This window comes from Protopterus annectens, chromosome 16.part0 (genome assembly GCF_019279795.1).
Source record: "Protopterus annectens isolate FY-2018-M chromosome 16.part0, PAN1.0, whole genome shotgun sequence".
Lineage (NCBI taxonomy): Eukaryota > Metazoa > Chordata > Ceratodontiformes > Protopteridae > Protopterus > Protopterus annectens.
In genome coordinates, this window is record NC_056750.1 from 876,470,247 (window position 1) to 876,492,007 (window position 21,761).

The window sequence follows — 21,761 nt, forward strand, 5'->3', positions numbered from 1 at the left end:
TTCATGGCATCTTGCATCTTACTAATCCCATGTGCAAAGCTGCATATGAGGAAACTACAGTGGTACCTGAAAAACATATGGTCTCAACACAGCCACAGTTTGGAAACAATAATACCACTAATTCCATGTCTGCAAAAGGAATTTCTGTGGTGGGCTCAAGCATGTCAAACAAACACAGGTCTTCCATTCAGCAAGCCTCAAGCAAATCAAGTCATCACAACAGACGCCTCGGACTACGCCTGGGGGGCGCACATGACAGATCGGTGCATTCAGGGCAAATGGTCCCAAAAAGAAAAGCACCTTCACATCAATCAAAAGGAAATGCTAGCAGTAATAAATGCTATTATAGCTTTCAAGGACCTTCTACAACCAGGTCAACTATTGATAAGAACGGAATAAAATCCAAAATAATGGCACAGTTCTTGAATTTCTTAAAGCTATTAACAACACAGTTGAATTTTTAAAATTCACTAAGGGAGAAATAGGCTTGAAAATTAGCTTTTTGGATATTCTCTTTTGGTGGGATTTATTAGAATCAAGATTTCATAGTGGTATCTTTAGAAAAGAAACATTTACGAACAGTTATTTACATTTGAAGAGTGGACATCCAACCCATACTATAAAGAACATACCAAAAGGGCAATTCATAAGAGCTAGTCGAATGACCACAAAAGACAGTGACTTGTATGAAGAAATTGATTTCATTACTGAAATGTTCATTAACAGAGGATATGACATTTTGTTTATGGAAAATATAAAAAAAGAAGTGTTGGAAAAACGTAGTACTCACTACCAGGCTATTTTAAATAATAAAGATAGCTTTTCCACTTCAGGTATATTAAATGACGAAGAAAACAAAAAGGTAGTTTGCTCTTTAGATATGACTATAGATAGTGAAGTTTTGAGAAAAAACTGGAGAATTTTGCAGGGTAACTTAGACATTAGCCAAACAGTTGGGGAACAGCCCAATTTTGTGTTAAGGAATAGTTATAATATTAAAAGAGCTTTAGAGAATAACAATCATAATCAAGTTGTTGAAACTAATACTACACGAATGAAGGGTATGTTTCCTTGCTTTGGGTGTAATATTTGTAGATTTATTCTGCAAGGTCCTTATATTATGATAGACACCATGGATAGAACTATTGAGGTACCACAGTACGTCAACTGTAATACCAAAGGTGTCATATATATTAGTTTTTGCAGCAGTTGTACTTCATTTTATATAGGAATGACAACTAGATGTTTAAAAACTAGAATACGTGAACATCTGTATAGCATTAAAAGCAAGGATACAAACAATGCTTTATTTAAACATTCTCTTGTTTGTCTCAATTTCAAAAAATTCCTTTTTTCAGTATTAGAAGTTTGTCATTCAGACTTGAGGGGGGGTGATTTCAAGAATTTTGTTGAACAGAGGGAGACTCTGTGGCAAATCAGATTGAAATCAGACCAACCGCCCGGTCTGAATGATTCAATAAACATCAAATGTTTTTTAAAAAACAATAAATTACTTATTGATAAAAATATAGCAACGGAATTTTTTATTTAGCATGTCTTTTTAAATTAATGTTCACTTTTATTGAATAATTGGATGTTAATTAATGAGATGATTATTTAAACAGTGATTGTGGATTTTTAATGTATTCTGAAGAAGTCTCTGACGAAAGCGTGTACTGAGTAAAATATATTACGCTATTTTGCTGGTTTGTGTGGTTTTTACCTTTGCATTCGTTTGCCCTTATAGTGCACAATATTCTCATTTGTGCCTTTTGAGCCTTTTATTTTTGCTATTGCAAGCTGCACGGACTGTTTCCTTTCTTGACCAGTATTTTTATTGATAAGAACGGACAACACCACAGTTATGTGGTACATAAACAGGGAGGAACACATTCTTACCCCCTATGCAGACTGGCCATGTCACTTTGGAACATGGCCATGGACTTACAAATGGAACTACAAGCACAGTACTTGCCAGGAAAGGAAAACACGCTGGCAGACAACCTAAGCGGGAATATGACAGATCCACACGAATGGAAATTGAATCCAAAAGTTTTTACAGAAATAATCCAAGAATGGGGAAGGCCAGACATAGATCTCTTTGCCTCCCACAAAAATCACCAATTGACAAAATTCTACTCAAGGATTTTCCATCCAAAGGCGTGGAGAGTGGACGCTCTCTTTCAGTTGGACATCAATGACAGTTTATGCCTTCCCACCTCTTCCTCTGCTGCCCAAAGTTCTATTGAAAACCAGAGCAGACAGACCAAAGATGATTCTCATTGCTCCGGACTGGCCAAGGCAACACTGGTACCCACTCCTGAGGAGCCTGACGCATTCCCCACCATGGACCCTGCCTCTAATGCCTCTTCTTCTGACTCAGCACAGCTTCAAAACTCTTCACAGCCAGCTAAAAACACTCAATCTAGCCACATGGAAGATTCCTTAGCATCACAACAAGCTCTACTCTCCAAGGAGGTGCAGGATGTCATTTTGGAGGCCAGAAGGCCATCAACTAGAAAAGTTTACTCCGCAAAATGGAAACGGTTTTGTGTCTGGAATGAGAAAAAGGGCCAGGATCCTGGAAAACTGAATTTAACTCAAATACTACAATATTTGGCTGAGCTGCTAAGCAGTGGACTTTCATTCTCCTCCATCAAAATCCATGCCTCAGCCATTTCTCCAGAATACAACACTGAGCCACCTTTATTCTCTCGCCCTCTATTAAGACAGTTCCTCAGAGGGGCTAAGAATCTAAGACCTCCAAGGAAACAACCAATACCTGCTTGGGATCTTAATTTCATTCTGGAAAAACTGACCTTGCCTCCCTTTGAGCCACCTGACTCATCAGATTTGCAATATTTGTCCTGGAAAACAGCTTTCCTTCTGGCTATCACCTCAGCTCGTAGAGTTTCAGAACTACAGGCTCTCATGGCTGTCCAGCCTTTTATCATCTTCCATCAGGACAGAGTTTCCTTACGAACCAACCCGTCCTTTATGCCTAAAGTGGTATCCAGGGTAGCTTTAAATCAGGCCATACATTTACCTACCTTTTATCCTAATCCTCAAAACAAAGGGGAGAGATTACTACATTCCTTGGACATCCACAGACAACTGCGTTATTATTTGGACAGAACAAAGTCTTTCAGAAAATCAGAACAGCTCTTTGTGTCCTATGCTGTAGGAGCTCAAGGAAAGCCAATTTCCAAACAGACAATCTCAAAATGGATAGCCCACTGCATACGCTTTTGCTATTCCTTTCATGGCAAAACTGTACCTACAGGCATTAGAACTCATTCCACCAGGGCCACAGCCACCTCTGCAGCTTTCCTCAGAGGAGTTCCTACCAAGGATATTTTGGAAGCAGCCACTTGGAGTTCTGTGCATACCTTCTCCAAGCACTACAACCTACCATTATACTCCAAATCTAGAGCAGGCTTTGCCACTGCAGTCTTGCAGGGCATTTTGGCTCCTCCTAGTTCCACCTAGTGCCTACCACCCCTTTCTTAGCTTTGGGATTCTACCCATCTGTTATGACTGCAGCTGTATGCACGATGAACATAGTACAGTTTTGTACCTGCCATAAATGTAGATGTTCGAGTGCTAATACAGCTGCAGTCCAGGTTTCCCTCCCTCCTTCCCCTCTTGGGACAGGCCTATAGGCTAACACATCCTCATACAACCTGATTGGGGTATTCATTTATGATGTATTTGCTGCAACTACTGTATTTTGATTATATTGCACTGCATTATTACGCAAATTTATGTATTGCCTTCCTTCTGGGGGCACCTGACATCTGGGGCAAGAAAAACTGAAGAAAATGGCGTCGGCTGGTTCCTTTATACCTCTGTCGCACTGACGTCAGGGAAGAAGCGACGACAGCCGACGCAGGACCTAGACTTTGGAATTCGGCCGACCGAGGACCCACCTGACGGCATGAGAACCCATCTGTTATGACTGCAGCTGTATTAGCACTCGAACATCTACATTTATGGTAGGTACAAAACTGTACTTTCTCCATATTGAGGAGTGCCTCGAGTGCATGCATTTTGAGGTATAGACTTCTGGCATTGAGTAGCATTACCCTTAGTTTTTGGTTACTTGTGCTATTTACGGTGCTGGATTTGTCTTTTGAGCCTTGCCTAAAAAAGGCACTATGCGGGCGGCAAAAGCCCTGCCCAGTATTCAAAAGCCTAAGGGTGACAGGTGCAAGCCATCTCTTGTGAAGCAATGTAGCTTGTCAAGCATGTCATCCCAGGCAGACAGATACTGGATCCCCTGTAAATGACACCAGAAACTTTTCCAGTTGTTGAAATTGATAATTTTTTCTTTATACTATGGCATCATTCTTGGTGAGGGCAGGATGCTACTCAGGGTCAGGGTCATACCGGCTTGGGCTTCGATCAGAGAGCCCTTCCATGTCTCTCTTCATGTAGTCCAGGGAGGTACGTCTCAGATCATTCACACCAACATGGACAATGGCAGAGTCGTATTTGTACTTGTTCTGGTGCAACCTGAGTGCTTGTGTTATATGGCGGATCGTGGCGGCTGACAGGCAGCTAACTGTAATCTTCTCCTCTTCCAGCCTAGTTAGTGGAACATTAGTGTGCCTGACTATAGAGTCGCCTATTACTAGTGTGTTGGGTATGTTATTTTGCCTTAAGGGCTGTGATTGCATGGCACACTGATTATTTGAAGTATGTGTTTTATGGTTTGTGATGTGATGTGGAGGTTGCTTGGGTGTCTGCTTTGGAGGTCTCTGTTGCTTTTGCAGATTTTTATTTAGAGCCTCCGAGTATGTTTTCGTGTATTTGTGTGTTATTTGCTGGTGATTGTTTAGTAGGTCTATGTGAGACTGGTGGTGTGTTGCAAGTGTTTTCCTTCTCCTCTTGACCGTCAGTTCCAGACTTGGGTTGTGAGAGATTTGCTTCCAGTTTGGCTGTATAATTGCATCTCTCGCATATACTAGTGTTTGGTGGTAGGAGGAGAGGGTTGACTGTGTACATGAGGCAGTTGTAACATTGTCTCAAAATGCCCAGATTCACCAGTTGGACTGTAGAGTACACCTGAAACTGCCCTTTGGACATGCCTGAATAGGTAAAGTGAGCTGTTTTACTGATTGGCTGGTAGGGACGAATAGAGAGCTTTGTCCTTCTGGACAGTATAGGGGGGGTCTAGTGCTATGGTTAATTAGTGCTTGCTATGAGATTTGAGCAAGTGCTGGGCTGTGAAATGAATGGTTTGAGTGCTTAAGTAATCAAGTTTATTACCTAGTTAACTGCACTGTTGCATTGATTGTGTTAACTGTGGTTGCATTAAGATAATGTCTCAGTCTTTTAATTTTTAAATTATTATTTTAGTATTTGTTGCTACTCTAGTTGTGTGCCATTGACAAGAATGCACGAATTCAGTCGGGCGCAGCCTGCTGCACGAATTCAGTCGGGCGCAGCCTGCTGCACGAATTCAGTCGGGCGCAGCCTGCTGCACGAATTCAGTCGGGCGCAGCCTGCTGCACGAATTCAGTCGGACGCAGCCTGCTGCACGAATTCAGTCGGGCGCAGCCTGCTGCACGAATTCAGTCGGGCGCAGCCACCCAAGTGAGCCTGCTGTACCACCCTTTGTAGTTCACCTAAAAAGACCTGGCACCTTGTATGAGTACTTTCAGTTTTTCTCTGCTGCAGCTTGGTAGATATAGGCATCCTGAGGCAATGTAGGAATTGTCTGATGTTCACTAACAACCAACTAATCCTTAGGGAAACGTATAAGTATGTGAGAGATGCAATTACAGTGTCTCTGGAGGCAAGACTGTCACACAGAAGCACTGAAAATAACAGGTTTTTGGTAACATTGAGCATTACACCTATCACACATAGTAGTGACACAGCACATAGACCAGTGTATGCTGAGGCACTTAAAAGCAACCTTCCTAGACATTTGTTCTACAAAAAAAAATCCTCAACTGCAAAAGCTCGCCATAAAAGCAGCAGCCATTACAGCACATATAATCACAACCTTTTGAATCTCTGTTACAAAGGCCATAAGGTAAGCCACCTCAGTGTCCAATATTTTAATCTTAGGAGATGTCATTGTGAGACATAGAGATAATCCCACTCACCAAGCTAAATAAGGAGAAAATAACAGCTGTCTCTCAGGGCCCAGGATCTGCCATGTCATGCATGCACTGATGTCATTAGACCACAAGTACCAGCATGATTCTCGCATTGTTCGTGCAGGTGGAAATTACCTGAGATGTACTTCCCTAGTCTGTATGAAGAGAGAAGGATTATGGAGCGCTCTGTCTCTCATGCTGTTAGGTACATTGCATTGATCAGCATTCTACCTTCAATAAGGATAATGCCACAGTATAAGTGACGTAGTAATTGGCTTCATTTCTGACGTTATTCCAAGGAGGTAAAATGTTTGTCAGTATGGGAGGATGTGGTCAACTTGCCTCTTTGCTTTGCAAAGGATGGTCTGCACTTGTCCCCTGTAGCCTTTTGAGTATTGGTTAAAACATTGCCTTCCTCCATAGTGCCCTTTTTAGACAATGCCAAACTGACAAACCTTCCATCATCGTAAAACCAATCCAAGGGAATCTGAAGGTGTTACTGCTCAATGCCTAGAGCCTAAACAAGAAACTCTACTCCCTGCAGGGTCTCTGCACCCTGGAGAATGTGAACATCTGTACAGTTATTGAGACATGGTTTAATGCCGTGGAGAGCACTGTGGCACTGGAGGGCTACAGTGCCTTCCAGACATTTAGGCCAGCAATTGCAGAGACCAGGACCTAAGGTGGAGGTTTCTCAGTCTATATCAATAGCCGATGCACTTCTAGAGTAGTCAAAGTCCGTATCTTATCCTTGCAAGCTATAGGTCACCGTCTGACTTAAGAAACCCATAACTTGTACTTGGACTTCATGGAGGCACTTCACCATTCAACCTAGTACCAGATTCATGAGAGACTTCAAATGCATAAATAGGACACATTGAAGGGACAGATGTATCTTAGAGAATTCTCCTTCTCTGTAACAGACTTCCAGTCCATCTGAAGCAGAGCTCTTCCATAGCCCTATTCAAGGGAAACCTGGATTCCTGGACTTGGTAAACACAAACATCTTGGACTAGATGATCAGTACACCCACTAGTTGTGCAGACATAGTCGACCTGGTACTCATGAGCATGGGAGAATGCTGTCCTTCCCGCCAGTCTAGTATCTTCTCTGGTAAAGTCAGATCACAAAGTTGTCTTCATCATAATAAAATATTAATTCTGTGACCTTGGCTAAGTCCATAATATTTAGGAACTATTCCAAGACAAATTTGCTACTACTCCTGCAAACTGAGAACACACCTGTGTAAGTGAAATTGTTCACAGAAACCCTTCTACAGTTATGTAAAGTAAAAATGTGTAGACCAGATACACGGGAGGTTAGTCCAATAAAAATCAATTTAATATAGATAAGCACTTTCACAATATATACACACTATCGCTTCACCAGATCGAGAAAAATAAAAAAACACATTTAAAAAGGCACAGCAACCAATCAGGAACAATGCTATAGTCCACACCCACCAAATCAATTAAGCAACATATTATGCATAAATCTGCAAATAGATATGAAATCCCATAAGAAACATATTAAAACATAAAAAGAAACATATAGATTTACAACAGTAAATGCTGTACATAGCAGATGTCAAAACAACACATATAATACTGCATCACTTAAATAATCTATGTGATTTGAGAACAGGTTTGAGGGGAACATTTTCATTAAGTCCTATGCCCTTATTAGCTCGCAATTTCAAAATCCATTGTGTTTCTATCGTTTCCGTTCTATTCGTAATATGACCTAACCTAGGGTTTTCATATGCTCTGTCTATAACCCGAAACTTAAACTGATGGTCAGATCCTTTCTCAGCAATATGCTTAGCTAGGGCATTACACATATATTGTATACCAATAGATTATAAATGTTCCCTAGTACGTTCTTTCAATTTATGATTACATTTACCCACATAGAACGAAGACCATGTTAAACAATGTGCAAGACAGACAACGTCCTTGGTACTACAATTGGCCTTAACGTTAAACTCAAACTTGATCCCATTATCAAAGTTAATAAAAATGTTACTTCTTTCAATACCTGCAATTATAACAGGGAAGTATACCCAAATTCTTATTAGGCGGGGCAGGCTTACTAACCCTATCTGGATAGCATAACATCTTTTTAAGATTCATCTTATTTCAAAAGATAAATTTTGGATGCTCTCCCACTGTTTCCCTTGTTTTATCGTCCATAATCAAAACGGACCAATGCTTCCTGATATTAGTAATAGTCCTTGTGTCAGTACTGTACTGTAAAGGAAAGGCAAAGCCTTGTTCGTTCATTGTAGCCCCCATGCTATTACTACTAGTCTCTGTTTTTGAAAAATAGGCTTTGGCTCATGTCTTCCTAAGTTGAACATCTGACACTAGCCCTCTCTCAGTCTCTCGATTTCTATTGCCTCTATTCCTAAATTTATGACCAAGCGTAACCATTTCATCTCTAAACCCTTCGTCACTTGCATTTAGCCTCAAGGCCCACATGCCCTGACCCTTAACTATGTTAGTAAACACATAGGAAGGATGCATACTAATCCTGTGTAATAGGGAGTTCCTATAACATTTTTTTCTGTATAATTTGGTATCAAAAGACAAATCTATTTGTCTAATAACTCTAATATCTCAAAACTCAGTTGAGTTATAAGAATGCTTACAAGAAAACGTCAAAAAAGAGTTTGTGCCATGCAGATATTCAACAAAACTAAGTAGGTCAGAAGGGGTACCTGTCCACAACATAAAAAGATCATCCACAAATCTGGTATACAAACTAAGTACAGGTGTCAACAACTTCTCAACATATATTGAAAAGGGCTCAGTGAGTCACCCATCCCCTGCTACAGTTAGTCTAAACGAGGGTGTAACGGGATCCTTATGGATCTTAGGAGACCATGAAACATGGGGATACATGGAGACTCTACTATCAAATAGTCGGCCAACTCTCTAGAGATGTTCTCACTTATAAGACAGTCATCTACAGTTGAGTGAACCCTAGAAACCATATTATAGATGTCACTCATTGAAAGTCTGACATATACATTAGGGTCAGTCAACATTTGTTTGATAGAGGAATAATAACATTTGTCCATGACAACAGTAGATCTACTCTTATCATCCTTTTGGTTTTGGCAGAATGGGAGGATTCATGTGTGCTGAATTCACATCCTTTTTCTCCTTATATTAGTTTTTATACCAGATTTGTGGATGATCTTTTTATGTTGTGGACAGGTACCCCTTCTGACCTACTTAGTTTTGTTGAATATCTGCATGACACTACCTCTTTTTTGAGGTTTTCTTATAAGCATTCTTATAACGCAATTGAGTTTTTGGATGTTAGTTATTAGACAAATAGATTTGTCTTTTGATACCAAATTATACAGAAAAGAATGTTATTGGAACTCTCTATTACATAGGAATAGTATTCATCTTTCCTATGTGTTTACTAATATAGTTAAGGGTCGGGCATGTGGGCCTCGATGCTAAATGCTAGTGACGAAGGGTTTAGAGATGAAATAGTTACTTTTGGACATAATGTTAGGAGTAGAGGCTATAGAAATCGAGAGATTGAGTGAGGGCTAGTATCAGGTGTTCAACTTAGGAAGACATGAGCCAAAGCCTATTTTTCAAAAACAGAGACTAGTAGTAATAGCATGGGGGGCTACAATGAATGAATGAGGTTTTGCCTTTCCTCTATAGTATAGTAGTGACACAAGGACTATTACTAATATTATCAGGAAGCATTGGTCCGTTTTGCTTACGGATGATAAAATAAGGGAAACAGTAGGAGAGCATCCAAAATTCATCTTTAGAAATAAGATGAATCTTAAAAAGATGTTATGCTATCCAGATAGGGTTAGTAAGCCTGCCCCTCCTAATAAGAATTTGGGTATGCTTCCCTGTTACAATTGCGGGTATTGTAAGTACGTTGAAAGAAGTAACATTTTTATTAACCCTTATAATGGTGTCAAGTTTGAGTTTAACATTAAGGCCAATTGTAATACCAAGGACATTGTCTATCTTGCACATTGTTTAACATGGTCTTCGTTCTATGTGGGTAAATGTAATCATAAATTGAAAAAAGTATTGGGGAACACTTACTCTATTGGTATACAATATATGTGTAATGCCCTAGCTAAGCATGTTGAGAGGATCTGACCATCAGTTTAAGTTTCGGGTTATAGACAGAGTGTATGAGAACCCTAGGTTAGGTGATATTAGGAATAGAACGGAAACTATAGAAACGCAGTGGATTCTGAGATTGCGAGCTAATAAGGGCATAGGACATAATGAACATGTTCCCCTCAAACCTATTCTCAAATCACGCTGATTATTTAAGTGATGCAGTATTATTATATGTTGTTTTGACATTTGCTTTGTATAGCATTTGCTGTTGTAAATCTATATGTTTCTGTTTTTATGTTTTAATATGTTTCTTATAGGATTTCATATCTATTTGCAGATTTATGCATAATATGCTGCTTAATTGATTTGTTGGGTGTGGACTATAGCATTGTTCCTGATTGGTTGCTGTGTCTTTTTAAATGTGTTTTTTTATTTTTCTCTTGATCTGATGAAGCAATAGTGTGTATATATCGTGAAAGCGGTTATCTATATTACATTGATTTTTTATTGGCTTAACCTCCCATGTATCTGGTCTGCACATTTTTACTTACCTTGTTTTTTGGTGTTGTGCATACCAGTTTATCCGCGAGTCCAGTGGATTGGTTTCATTTATCATTCTACAGTTATGCCATTAAATTTGTAAAGACAGCTGTGTATCAGAAATAGGTCCAGAACTAAAAAAAAAAAAAATTTAAAAGCATAATGTGTACAACAACAAAAGAAAGTAAGTCCTCGCCAAGATTAGGAATTTCTATTCTCAAGGTGATAAAGACACTCATCAGTCTAAAACAACTAAGACGGCATATTGTCCAATAAAGTCAAATTTGAGGTAAGGATAGCCTCCCAGGCGAAGAACAATCAGTCTTCTCTTTAGCTGTGTCCAAAACCTCAAAGGCAGTTCACAGCAGTGTGCAGAATTGATTATAAATGAAGTCACCTAGATGGAGCCGGAAGATGCAGTAAATCTGCTGGCTGACAAATTCCTAAATCAAAACTGGACCCGAATTTAGACTTTTCTTGCGACATAAATAAGACACATTGTCAGGACAGCTGTGTGTCTTAGAGAACTCTGCTTCTCTGAACAGACTTCCTATCCATGTGAAGCAGAGGTCTTCCATAATTATATTCAAGTGAAACGTTGAACTGTGGATGAGAAAATCTGTAGTACACTCAAGGTCTAGCACCTATGTCTCTGATAGATAGATGCAGCCTGCAGATCTTGCCGTAGCTTACGTATACCCCTTAAAATAATCTGTAGCACACACAAACTTCCACGATAGAGTTGGGATGCTTGGCTTATAAACTCCGCAGTGGTCATTAGCCTAGTATGTACCAGTGAACAAGACTTTGAGTCTGTAGTTTCTTTTAGAGATGGACACCATGCTTGCTGCACCACATTGTTTTGAGCCTGCAGTCATGTGCTGTATCCAGGCCTGCCATCATGTTTTTAGTCTAATGTAGTTTTTTTGTGCAGATAAACATGTTTACCATGTCAGGTGTTTAAGCAGGGTGGTGTGAATGTTCACTTTATTTCTGTGGTCACTGCAAGAGGAGGCTTTGTACTTTTACGACCGGCTTTGTTTTGATGAGATTAGTCAGTGCTTGTAGAAATTTTGGATTTGTTAAGACTTTTATAAAGTACATCCTTCCTGATTGCCCTGTGTGTTGCTAGAAAACAGTGGAACACCAGAGAGGTTTGGCTGAAGTTCAGCATTGTTCTGATTTTGTGTGTGTGTGTGTGTGTGTGTGTGTGTGTGTGTGTGTGTGTATATATATATATATATATATATATATGTGTGTGTATGTGTATATATATATATATATATATATATATATATATATATATATATATATATATATGTATATGTTGTTGTGTCTTTCGGCTTTTCCCGGTTAGGGGTCGCCACAGCAGACCGGAGTAATGATTGGCAGCAGATTTTTACGTGCAGAGTTGCCAGCCCTCACGCACAACCTTCAACTAAGGTGCGCCCATTCACGCATGTCTCCACGCAGAAGAGACTCTAGCTGAGAATCGAACCGGACAGCGTCTTATTGTGAGGCGACAACACTACATTTTTTTTCTATATGGGTTACATTTAAAAGACTGAATGTTCTGAATTTTAAATGCTTGCTGTATTTGACCTGAATGTTGAATGTGCATAGTGTTGAATGCAAAGGTGTGTAAAGTGTATTATCTTAATTTGAGTACATCGTGGCACACAAATTAACTGCCGCAATGCATCTCGTCTTAGTCATTTCATATTTATTTGGGCCATGTTCGGGGCCCTGTGTGTGTATTTTGTATCTGTTTTATGTCTGAGATGTTTGTTGTGGAAGAGTTATAGGAAAGAATTGTTTAAGGTCGGTTGTAGAGTTGGGGTCGGGTTAGTGTTAGCAGGTGCTAGTAAGGTGGAGTTAGAGGTGCCATAGATGCACAGTGAGGAGGCCCATTTTCTGTTGCATTTGCTCCATCTGAACATAGCTGGGGTTTGTACTTCAACAGTGGTATCTGTGGTGGCTTAAGGATGTCTGCTGTCTTACTGTGGAGAAGGGAGGTATAATACAGATTGTTTTTTACCTTAAAAGTATTCGTGGTTTGTATAATGTGCATTTTGCCTTTTTTGTGTTTTGAAATGTGAGTTAGTGTATCGGTTGAGGAATAAGTATTAAAGCCCCATTTTTACTTGATATTCTTAATATAATATGTATCTTTCCCACTGCATTAATTTGTCACTTTGTGAGCCAAGGATGGTCTCGACTGTTTGTTGGTGCACACTTGTGAAGTTGGTGTTTTTGTTTTTAATTTTGTGTAAATTGAAGCTATGTAAAGAACAATACTTAGAATGCCGCACTACACTGTAGAACAAACCAAACCTCACACCACAAGTTCCAGGCCAGATGAATTCACTCAGTTTAGTACACAGACTGATTTAAAGTAAAAAAAAAAAAACTTCTGCAGTAAAATAAAAGTTAACAGCAAAACTTCAAACTCTTATACAGTTAAGAGCAAATACTTCTCTGGCAAATAATACTTTCTTACTCTTTCTGTGAACCTTTCTATAGACTGTCATTGAAGGCATTACAGTCTTCCTGATTTGCTTTGTTTGTGTTGTTTTTGTGTCTTGAAGGATATTGACTGAGTTAGTATTCTTTAGCATGTTATTACTGAAGTTTTCTTGTTTCATTAGTGTTCCTTTGGAAAAAGAAAATTCTGAGGAGTTCCGTCAGAGAGAAGCACGAGCATCTCAGCTTGCCAAGGAGATTGAATCCAGCCCTCAGTATCGACAACGCATCTCCATAGAAAATGATGATGGGCGGACAGATGAGGAGAAGCTTAACTCTATTCAGCGCCCTTTGTCCGATCGAGATAGTCCTAGCATGGGTACCAGGTAAGGTTGTAGTAGCATATCAATTGTGTGCTTGTGTGTGTATCTACGTATACACACATAGGAATGTATATGCCCATGTGTATTTGGAGTATGCCTTTTTTTTTTTTTTTTTTTTTTTTGTCACACAGATGTGTATTGCGTACTTGTGCAGATACTGTAACAGAGGGTTACAGGATTGCTGGTGTATTCTGTGAGCATGTTCTGAGAGTTTCAGTTTACAGAGGCTTGTTGAATTTGCATTTCTGTCTGGCATTATCTTTGTATTTGGATTGGGGGGGGGGGGGTAATCATAGAAGTACTTCAGTCCCTGAGTTAAGATTGCAACATAGGCATCAGAAAGACGTGTGCTAAGGAACTGTGGCTGCATTTACTGAGATTAAATATGGACATAAGGATAGTAATGCAGTTTGTTCCACATTTTTGGTACAGCAGTGTTGTTGTACAGTTATTAAGCATTACATTGCAATCTTGACTGGAAAGAAAAAAGCTAAGCTGTATGATGAACAATAAATTGAATTTTACAGAAAGTGTCCAGCAGGCCTAGCTGACAAGTGGTTGGGATATATTTACAAAAAGATGAAGGTGCCAGTAAAAAAAAAAAAAAAAAAAAAAATGAAATGGTTATGCCTGACTTTGGTGCACAGTGATAGAGCCATGACTTGTGATATGAGTGAGTTGAAACAGGCTGGCACCTTGAGTGCTGGAAGGAGAAGGATTTTTGTGAATGAGTGATAGATACCTGCTTATCTGGTTTTATGCGGCAGAAAAAACTGTAGTCATCTCAACATCAGTGTTTAAATGGCAGCAATTTTGTATTTTCATGTTGGTGATGGTGACAGTTCCATAGTTTGTTGAAGATCTCAAAAAGAGTTTTTTTTGAGAGATATTTTTATTTACGTCCTCCCATTAAAGACTCAGTCGCCCCCCCCCCGTGGGATATTACCATCATGTTCCAAGGTCTGACACAACTCATTTTTGAGTATGAAGTTACAGTGGACATTAAATACCTAACTTAAAAATTTTTCCTAGTGGCGGCTTTGTCAGCCAGACAGATTTTAGAATTACAGGCACACTCATGTATGTCTGCCTGTTTGATTTTCCATAAGGACAGGGTTTCTATTAGAACTAATGCATTTTCCTTCTAAAGGTGGTATTTGAGAAAAACTTGAGTCAGTCTATACATTTTCCACCATCTTCCCCAGATTCTTAAAGGGGAATACGCCTTTCGCATGCTAGATTCTCGTAGTCAGCTCAGGTCACTGGGCAAAACAATTCAGGAAGTCTGATCAACAATTTATTGCTTTTTCAAAACCAAAACTTGGTAGAGCTGTTGCGAAAGTTAACTTTCACGATAGTTGTCAGACTGCGTTTTCTGCATCTGTAACAAGAAGGGTTTGCCTTTACACACCAAATCAAATCAAAGGCGTATTCGACAGCAAAGAAAATTCCCATCTGTGACATTTGTTCAGCAGCGACTTGGTCCTCAGTCCATACCTTTGTGTCTTATTACAGACTTAGCTATGCAATCCAGATTTTAACTCTTCCTTTAGTTTTGCCTTCTTCAGAAACGTTCTTCCTTGATACCACCCAGAAAAACAGGTTGGGAATCTGTCCCTTTTGCTGAATCAGACAAAAATAGACAATACTGGATACAAAAGTTATTTATTTGCCATAAAGACAGATACATGTCTGATTTTTATCAGGTTTAACTTCCCTCCTTCCCACATACAAAATTGACACCTATGGCTTTGAGATGATCAGGTGGTTGCTACTGTACACCCTGTCTGTAAACGGTCTTGTCTCCTTTTCTGTTCTTGGTTTCTGTATTGTAACATACGTTCATAATTAGGTCTCGTTTGTACTGTAGGGGACAAACTCGATCTGAGGAACTAGGGCTGGAGTTCAAAGAAATACGAGTATAGTAGAAGTCAGAGCCCTGGAACCGTAGAAGTTTTCAAATTGGGGCAGAAGTCAGATCCAGATCCCACACAGAGACTTTCACTCACTTTGTGTCACCTGTTTAGGGCCAGAACATGACGTCCCTAGTTGCCTTTTTTGTGCTTGTTTTAACACTAGGACTGTTAGGTGTAGGGCTGAATGTTTAGTGAAATTCCTGAGTCAAGAATCTTCTTGCATCCGATAGTGTCTGCCGGTTGTTCTGATGTTGAGCAACTTGGGCAAAAGAAAAACAAAAGCTTGGGTCTTTGGACGACAACCTTTCACCATCTGCCACTCCCTCTAGGCTTGTGAATGTTGAAGAAGGCCGAAGTACTTTTTCACCCCTCTTTGGTGTCTGCAGGTGTGGTGCAGGCCTCTGTAGACACCCATTTGGAGTCTGACACGTCATTGCCCCTATCTGCTTCTTCGCAAGCCTTTGCATATGGTTTGTTGGTCTGGTCCGGGGCTGCTCAGCAAGGCTCCGCTTCCAAAGATCATTTTTCTGCTGGTGACACTCCACCAAGGCCTTGGCCTACACCAGTGCTTTTCCACCCTTCCAGAGAGATAGATGCCAGGTTGTCGAACGTACCCAAGCCTAAGGCCATCACCACCTTTAAGAGAGCTACTATGGCAGGGCCTTTGCCTAGGCATACTGGCTCCCTTTTGCAGGGATCCCAACAGGATTTGATTGGATTAGTTGTGGACCCGATTTCTATTATTAGGTCAAGACTGTCGCAGGGGATGTCTCACCAGGAAAAAAGGAAAAGGAATGCTCTTTCTGAAGCTTTGACAGACCCTTTTCATTTAGGTGAAGATTCAGACCTAGAGAAGCCTGTGTCTCAAGAAGCCCCCTGCTGTACATACATCCTGTTATGAGTCTAATGCAGAAGAGAATCTTCCCTCTGCCTCCCTACAAATGATTTCACATTTGGGGTGACTCTCCATGCTGTGAGACCAGACTTTCACTGGGAGGTACAGGAATATCCCCAGTCCAAAAAGAGAGTTGGGGCGATGTTCTTCGTGTTTCACTGTTGCAGTCATTAAATTTGGGTAATCCTGCTGGCAGGTTGCCCTCAGTCGGCCTGAATTCCAAAGTCCTGGGTCCTGCGTCGGCCGCTGTCGCCCTCTCCCTGACGTCAGTTCGTCAGGGGTATAAAAGGTGCGGCCGACGCCATTTTCTTTAGTCTTTCTTGCCGCACGGTGCCCGAAGCAGAAGCAGTTCGCAAGTGGCAGTCGGCAGACTCCTGAGATTTTCATGTTGGAGTTTCAGATCCGAAGTCTTCAATAAAGCTAAGTACCCCATTGGGGAAACTTTTTTCTTGCTCCAGACCAATGTCAGAAAAAGTTAATAATTGTATTTCCTGTGGTAAGCAAATACCTCATAAGGATTTTCATTCTTACTGTATTCCTTGCCTAGGCCCTGATCACAACGTTGCTGGTTGTCTTGTTTTGTGCTAGATTTAAGCAACGCACTATTAAGCGTTGGTATGACTTTGCTTTAAACTTTTTTGGCCGCCGATTCAATTATCCAAAAATGTCGTCGGATAGCCATCCGACTACCGGAGTTCATAAAAAGCGCAAAGAAAAAGAGAGAGAGATAGACAACCGAGGCCCAAAACTGACGACGAAGCTTCTCCCAAGCCAGTCACCGGTTCGCTGGTGAGGCACTTTCGCAGCCCCTGACGCTCGCTACTTCAGAGTTGCAGCCCGCTACCGACTCCCACTTGGAGTCAGCCATGCCGCTGTAAACTCAAGGTATTGGAGCCTTGGATACTATTCCTTCAGATGGGTCTGGAGCCGCTGAGCAGGCACTGGCTTCTGAGGGTGTATTCAGACCTAAACATCTTTACATTAAATCGATTTCAGCTTCAAAGGCAAAGACTACAGCATCTTCTAAAGCAAAGAAACTCAAGAGCCACGTGGACAGGACGCTATGCCCAAAAAACAGATGCTCAAAATGGCCGAAGACTTCATTACCTTGATCAGGGGTTCCCATCCCCCTCCTGATAAGAGGCCTAGGCAAGAGAGTGACTATGAATCTTCAGATTAGGTTTCTATTTCTTCTGATTCCTCTTCTGATCAGGAATATCCTCTTCTCCCCCATGAGGATTCCGATGCTGAAGAATCTATTCCTTCAGCTTCTCCTCCAGAGGACTGTTCTTTTGGGGAAACCTTACATACCAAGAGGGAGCATTTCCACTGGGAGAACCAAGATTTTTCAGATTCTAAAAAGAGGCTAAGGGATTTCCTTTTACTACCTCAACACAGGCCACTAGCCATTCCACCTGTGTTGGACATTGTAGATGATGTGTTTTCGGAGTCTAGTCTTACCCCTGACTCCTTACCTCCAGCTCCTGTTAAGCCTGACTGATATTACAGGGTTCCTGACTCTCATAAATTCCTTTTTAAAAACCCTGCTGCAGATGCAGAAACTGTTTCACAGGGTCCCAAGGGAGTTAAGGCTTCCACTGCAAAAAAACCCTACGCCAGGGATTCTAGGGCACTGGACAGATGGGGAAAAAAGGTATACACATCTGCTACCTTGGCTATAAGGGCCTTAAACTGTCAGTTTCATATGCTCAAATGTCAGCAACATGTCATGGCATTGTATAAACAGAAAATGTTGTTAAACTCTGAATGTGCAGAAAACAAGGAAATGCAGGATTTATTGCATGCAGCTGAACAAGTTGGAAAGCATATTTTGCAGTGTGGTTTTGATTCTGTGGAGGTCTCCTGCAGGGCTGCAGTTATGGGTTCTGTAATTAGGAAGCATGCTTGGTTAAAGGAACAAAATCTGCCTGATCATGTCAAAGTTAAATTGTTAGATGCACCTTTACAGCATGATACTTTGTTTGGTATTAAGGCAGAAGAGGTGTTAAGGAAAATGGAGGACAAGGCTAAATCTATGCAAACTGTCAAGGATTTTTTACAAGTACAACCACCTAGGTTTAGTAGACACTGGCCAACAAAGAATTTGTCCTTTCCTGTGTCAGACAGGCCTCAAAGGGGCAGACCCAGACGCCCAAGAGGCAGATCGAAAGCGCAAGGCTCATACAGGTCAAAGCAATGGGGTGCCTCTACCTCCAAAGTTGGAGAAGACAAATCTCAACCATACAGGAAACAGTCCCAATGACTTCCCCCTGCCTGCATCAATCCCTTATCTCCTAGCAGCACCCTTAGGGAAAAAATTAGCACTTTTTTCCCAAAATTGGCACATCATAACCCAGGACAACTGGGTTGTAAATATCGTGTCACAAGGCTACAAGTTCCATTTCCATACCCTGCCAAAGGCAAACAGTTGGCCAGATCTGCCAAAAAAATCAATGGGCAGAGGCACAAAAACAAGTCTCATCCCTCATGGACATGGGGGCCATTCAACAAGTACCAGAGCAAGATCAGGGACAAGGATTTTACTCAAGACTGTTCTTGGTATCCAGAAAGGACAAGGTCTGGAGGCCAATACTGGACCTATCTATTCTGAACACATTCCTGGATATACCAAAATTCAAGATGTTGACTTTGCAGCAGCTTCTGCCCATGCTGGGCAAGAACGCTTGGCTTGTGACTTTAGACCTAAAAGAGGCATACCTGCATGTCCCAATCAGACAGATATGCAGAAGATACCTCAGATTCAAGGCTGGCTCAATGCATTACCAATTTTCTGCACTGCCCTTTGGCTTATCTACTGCGCCCAGGGTCTTTACAAAGTGCCTGGCACCAGTAATTGCATTTTGCAGACAGAGGAATACAAATATATCCTTACTTGGATGACTGTCTAATTTAAGCAGAGAACAAGGACATTCTTCTACAGCATCTGGCGTTTGTGAAAAAACTTCTAACATGTCTAGGGTACACAGTCAACGAAAAGAAATCAAAACTAGTACCCTCTCAAGAGATAATATTCCCGGGTGCAAGCTTAAATACAGCTGCCCAGATGGCTTATCTCACGCCAGACAAACAAAGGCAACTGACTACCTATATCAAAATGATGGCAACAAAGGCCCAGTTATCTGCAAGAAAAATTCTGCAGGCTTTGGGCTTCATGGCATCCTGCATCCTACTAATTCCATATCAAGACTGCATATATGGAAACTGCAATGGTACCTAAAAAGTGTTTGGACTCAACATTGCCACAGCCTGGAAACAATGATTACTCTCATCCCCTGCTTGCAACAGGAGTTTCGATGGTGGGCGAAGGCTTGTCACCAAAACAAGGGGCAGCCATTCACTTTACCCCCAGCCAGGCAGACACTAACAACGGATGCATCAGATTATGCCTGGGGGGCCCACATGGCAGGAAGATGCATTCAGGGCACATGGGCCTCAAACCAAATGCATCTACATATCGATCAAAAAGAGATGCTAGCTGTTCAAAATGCCCTGACAGCCTTCAAGGGCCTACTTCATCCAGGACAACTACTGTTAAAGATAGACAACACCACAGTCATGTGGTATATAAACAAGCAAGGGGGCACGCATTCTTACCCCCTTTGCAGACTAGCCATGACTTTTTGGGACACAGCATTGACTTACCAAGTACATCTGCAGGCACAGTTCCTGCCAGGAAGGAAAAATACTCTGGCAGATGAACTAAGCAGAAACCTCATGGATCCTCACAAGTGGCAGCTGAATCCACAAGTCTTCAGCATGATAACAAAGAAATGGGGATGCCCGGACATAGATCTATTTGCCTCCCCTCACAACTGCCAACTGAAAAGATTCTGCACAAGGATTCATCACAGACAAACATGGAAAGTGGATGCACTATCTTTCAGCTGGAAAAACCTATCAGTATATGCATTTTCCCCACTGCCTCTCCTCCCCAAGGTACTCCTAAAGGTCAGACAGGAGAAGCCAAAGATGATACTAATTGCCCCAGACTGGCCACGCCCAGTACTGGTATTCACTACTAAGGAACTTGTCTCAATGCCCAGCTTGGACCTTACCTCAAATACCTCATCTACTGTCCCAGCAAAACAATCAGGTCCTGCACAGCCAACTCAGGACCTTAAACCTGGCAGCATGGTGGATAATGTAGTCAAACAAAACACACCTCTCAGTAAAGCTGTGATGGATGTCATTTTGGAAGCCAGAAGGCCTAGTACTAGAAAATCTTACGCTGGAAAATGGAAGAGATTCTGTGCATGGAACCGGGTACAAGGGACTGATGCAGCTGTGCCAAATATTCCTCAGATTTTGCAGTACTTAACTGATATGCTGGACAAAGGCCTGTCTTTTTCATTTATTAAAATTCATGCCTCTGCTATTTCGGCTCATTACAATACAGAGCCACCAATCTTTTCTAATCCCTTATTAAAGCAGTACCTCAGAGGAGCCAAAAATTTAAGGTATCCAAGGAGATCACCTATGCCTGCATGGGACCTTAATGTCTTGGAAAAACTCACCCTGCCTCCTTTTGAGCCAGCTGCTACTGCTGATATAAAGTTTTTATCTTGGAAAACAGCTCTGCTCGTAGCAATAACTTCTGCAAGACGAGTTTCAGCGTTACAGGCACTCATGGCTGTGAAACCTTTTATCATTTTTTATCCGGACAGGGTCTCTCTGAGGACAAACCCAACATTTATGCCAAAGGTGGTGTCCAGTGTGGCTCTTAACCAAACTATTCATCTTCCAACTTTTTATCCAAATCCACAGAACAAAGGGGAGAGAATACTGCATTCTTTGTACGTACACAGACAGCTTAGATTCTACTTGGACAGAACCAAAGTTTTCAGAAAGACAGAGCAATTACTAGTGGCAATATGCTGCAGGATCACAAGGAAAGTCTATCACAAAGCAGACTGTTTCAAAGTGGATAGGCCACTGCATTCATTTCTGCTACTTACACTATGGCAAGCCAGTGCCCAAGGGCATTAGGCCACTTTCAACCAGAGCTGCAGCCACTTCAGCAGTTTTTCTCAGGGGAGTACCAACCAAGGACATTTTAGAGGCTGCTACTTGGAGTTCAGTGCACACCTTTACAAAGCACCATCATCTACCACTCTACTCTAAATCCAGGGCAGGCTTTGCCACTGCAGTTCTGCAGGGCCTCATAGCTGCTTTTAACGCTGTTTAGCTCCAGCCTCCCATCCATAGCTTTGGGACTCTACCCAAATGTAATGACTGCAACATTGAAACACGAAGAACATAGTACAGTTGTGTACACTTATAATAAATGTAGATGTTCGAGTGTATTCATTGTTGCAGTC

At 41.2% G+C, this 21,761-nt stretch overlaps 1 protein-coding gene across 6 annotated transcripts in view; it reads left to right on the forward strand.

Moving 5' to 3' along the window:
- ATXN2L (ataxin 2 like) overlaps nt 1-21,761 on the forward strand; it is a 1,992,254-nt gene that overhangs the window by 782,357 nt on the left and 1,188,136 nt on the right. For all 6 annotated transcript variants that reach the window (XM_044058577.1, XM_044058574.1, XM_044058578.1 and 3 more), the window contains exon 8: nt 13,414-13,614. In XM_044058577.1, coding sequence (XP_043914512.1) covers nt 13,414-13,614 — 201 coding nt within the window. The remainder of the gene's footprint in view (nt 1-13,413; nt 13,615-21,761) is intronic.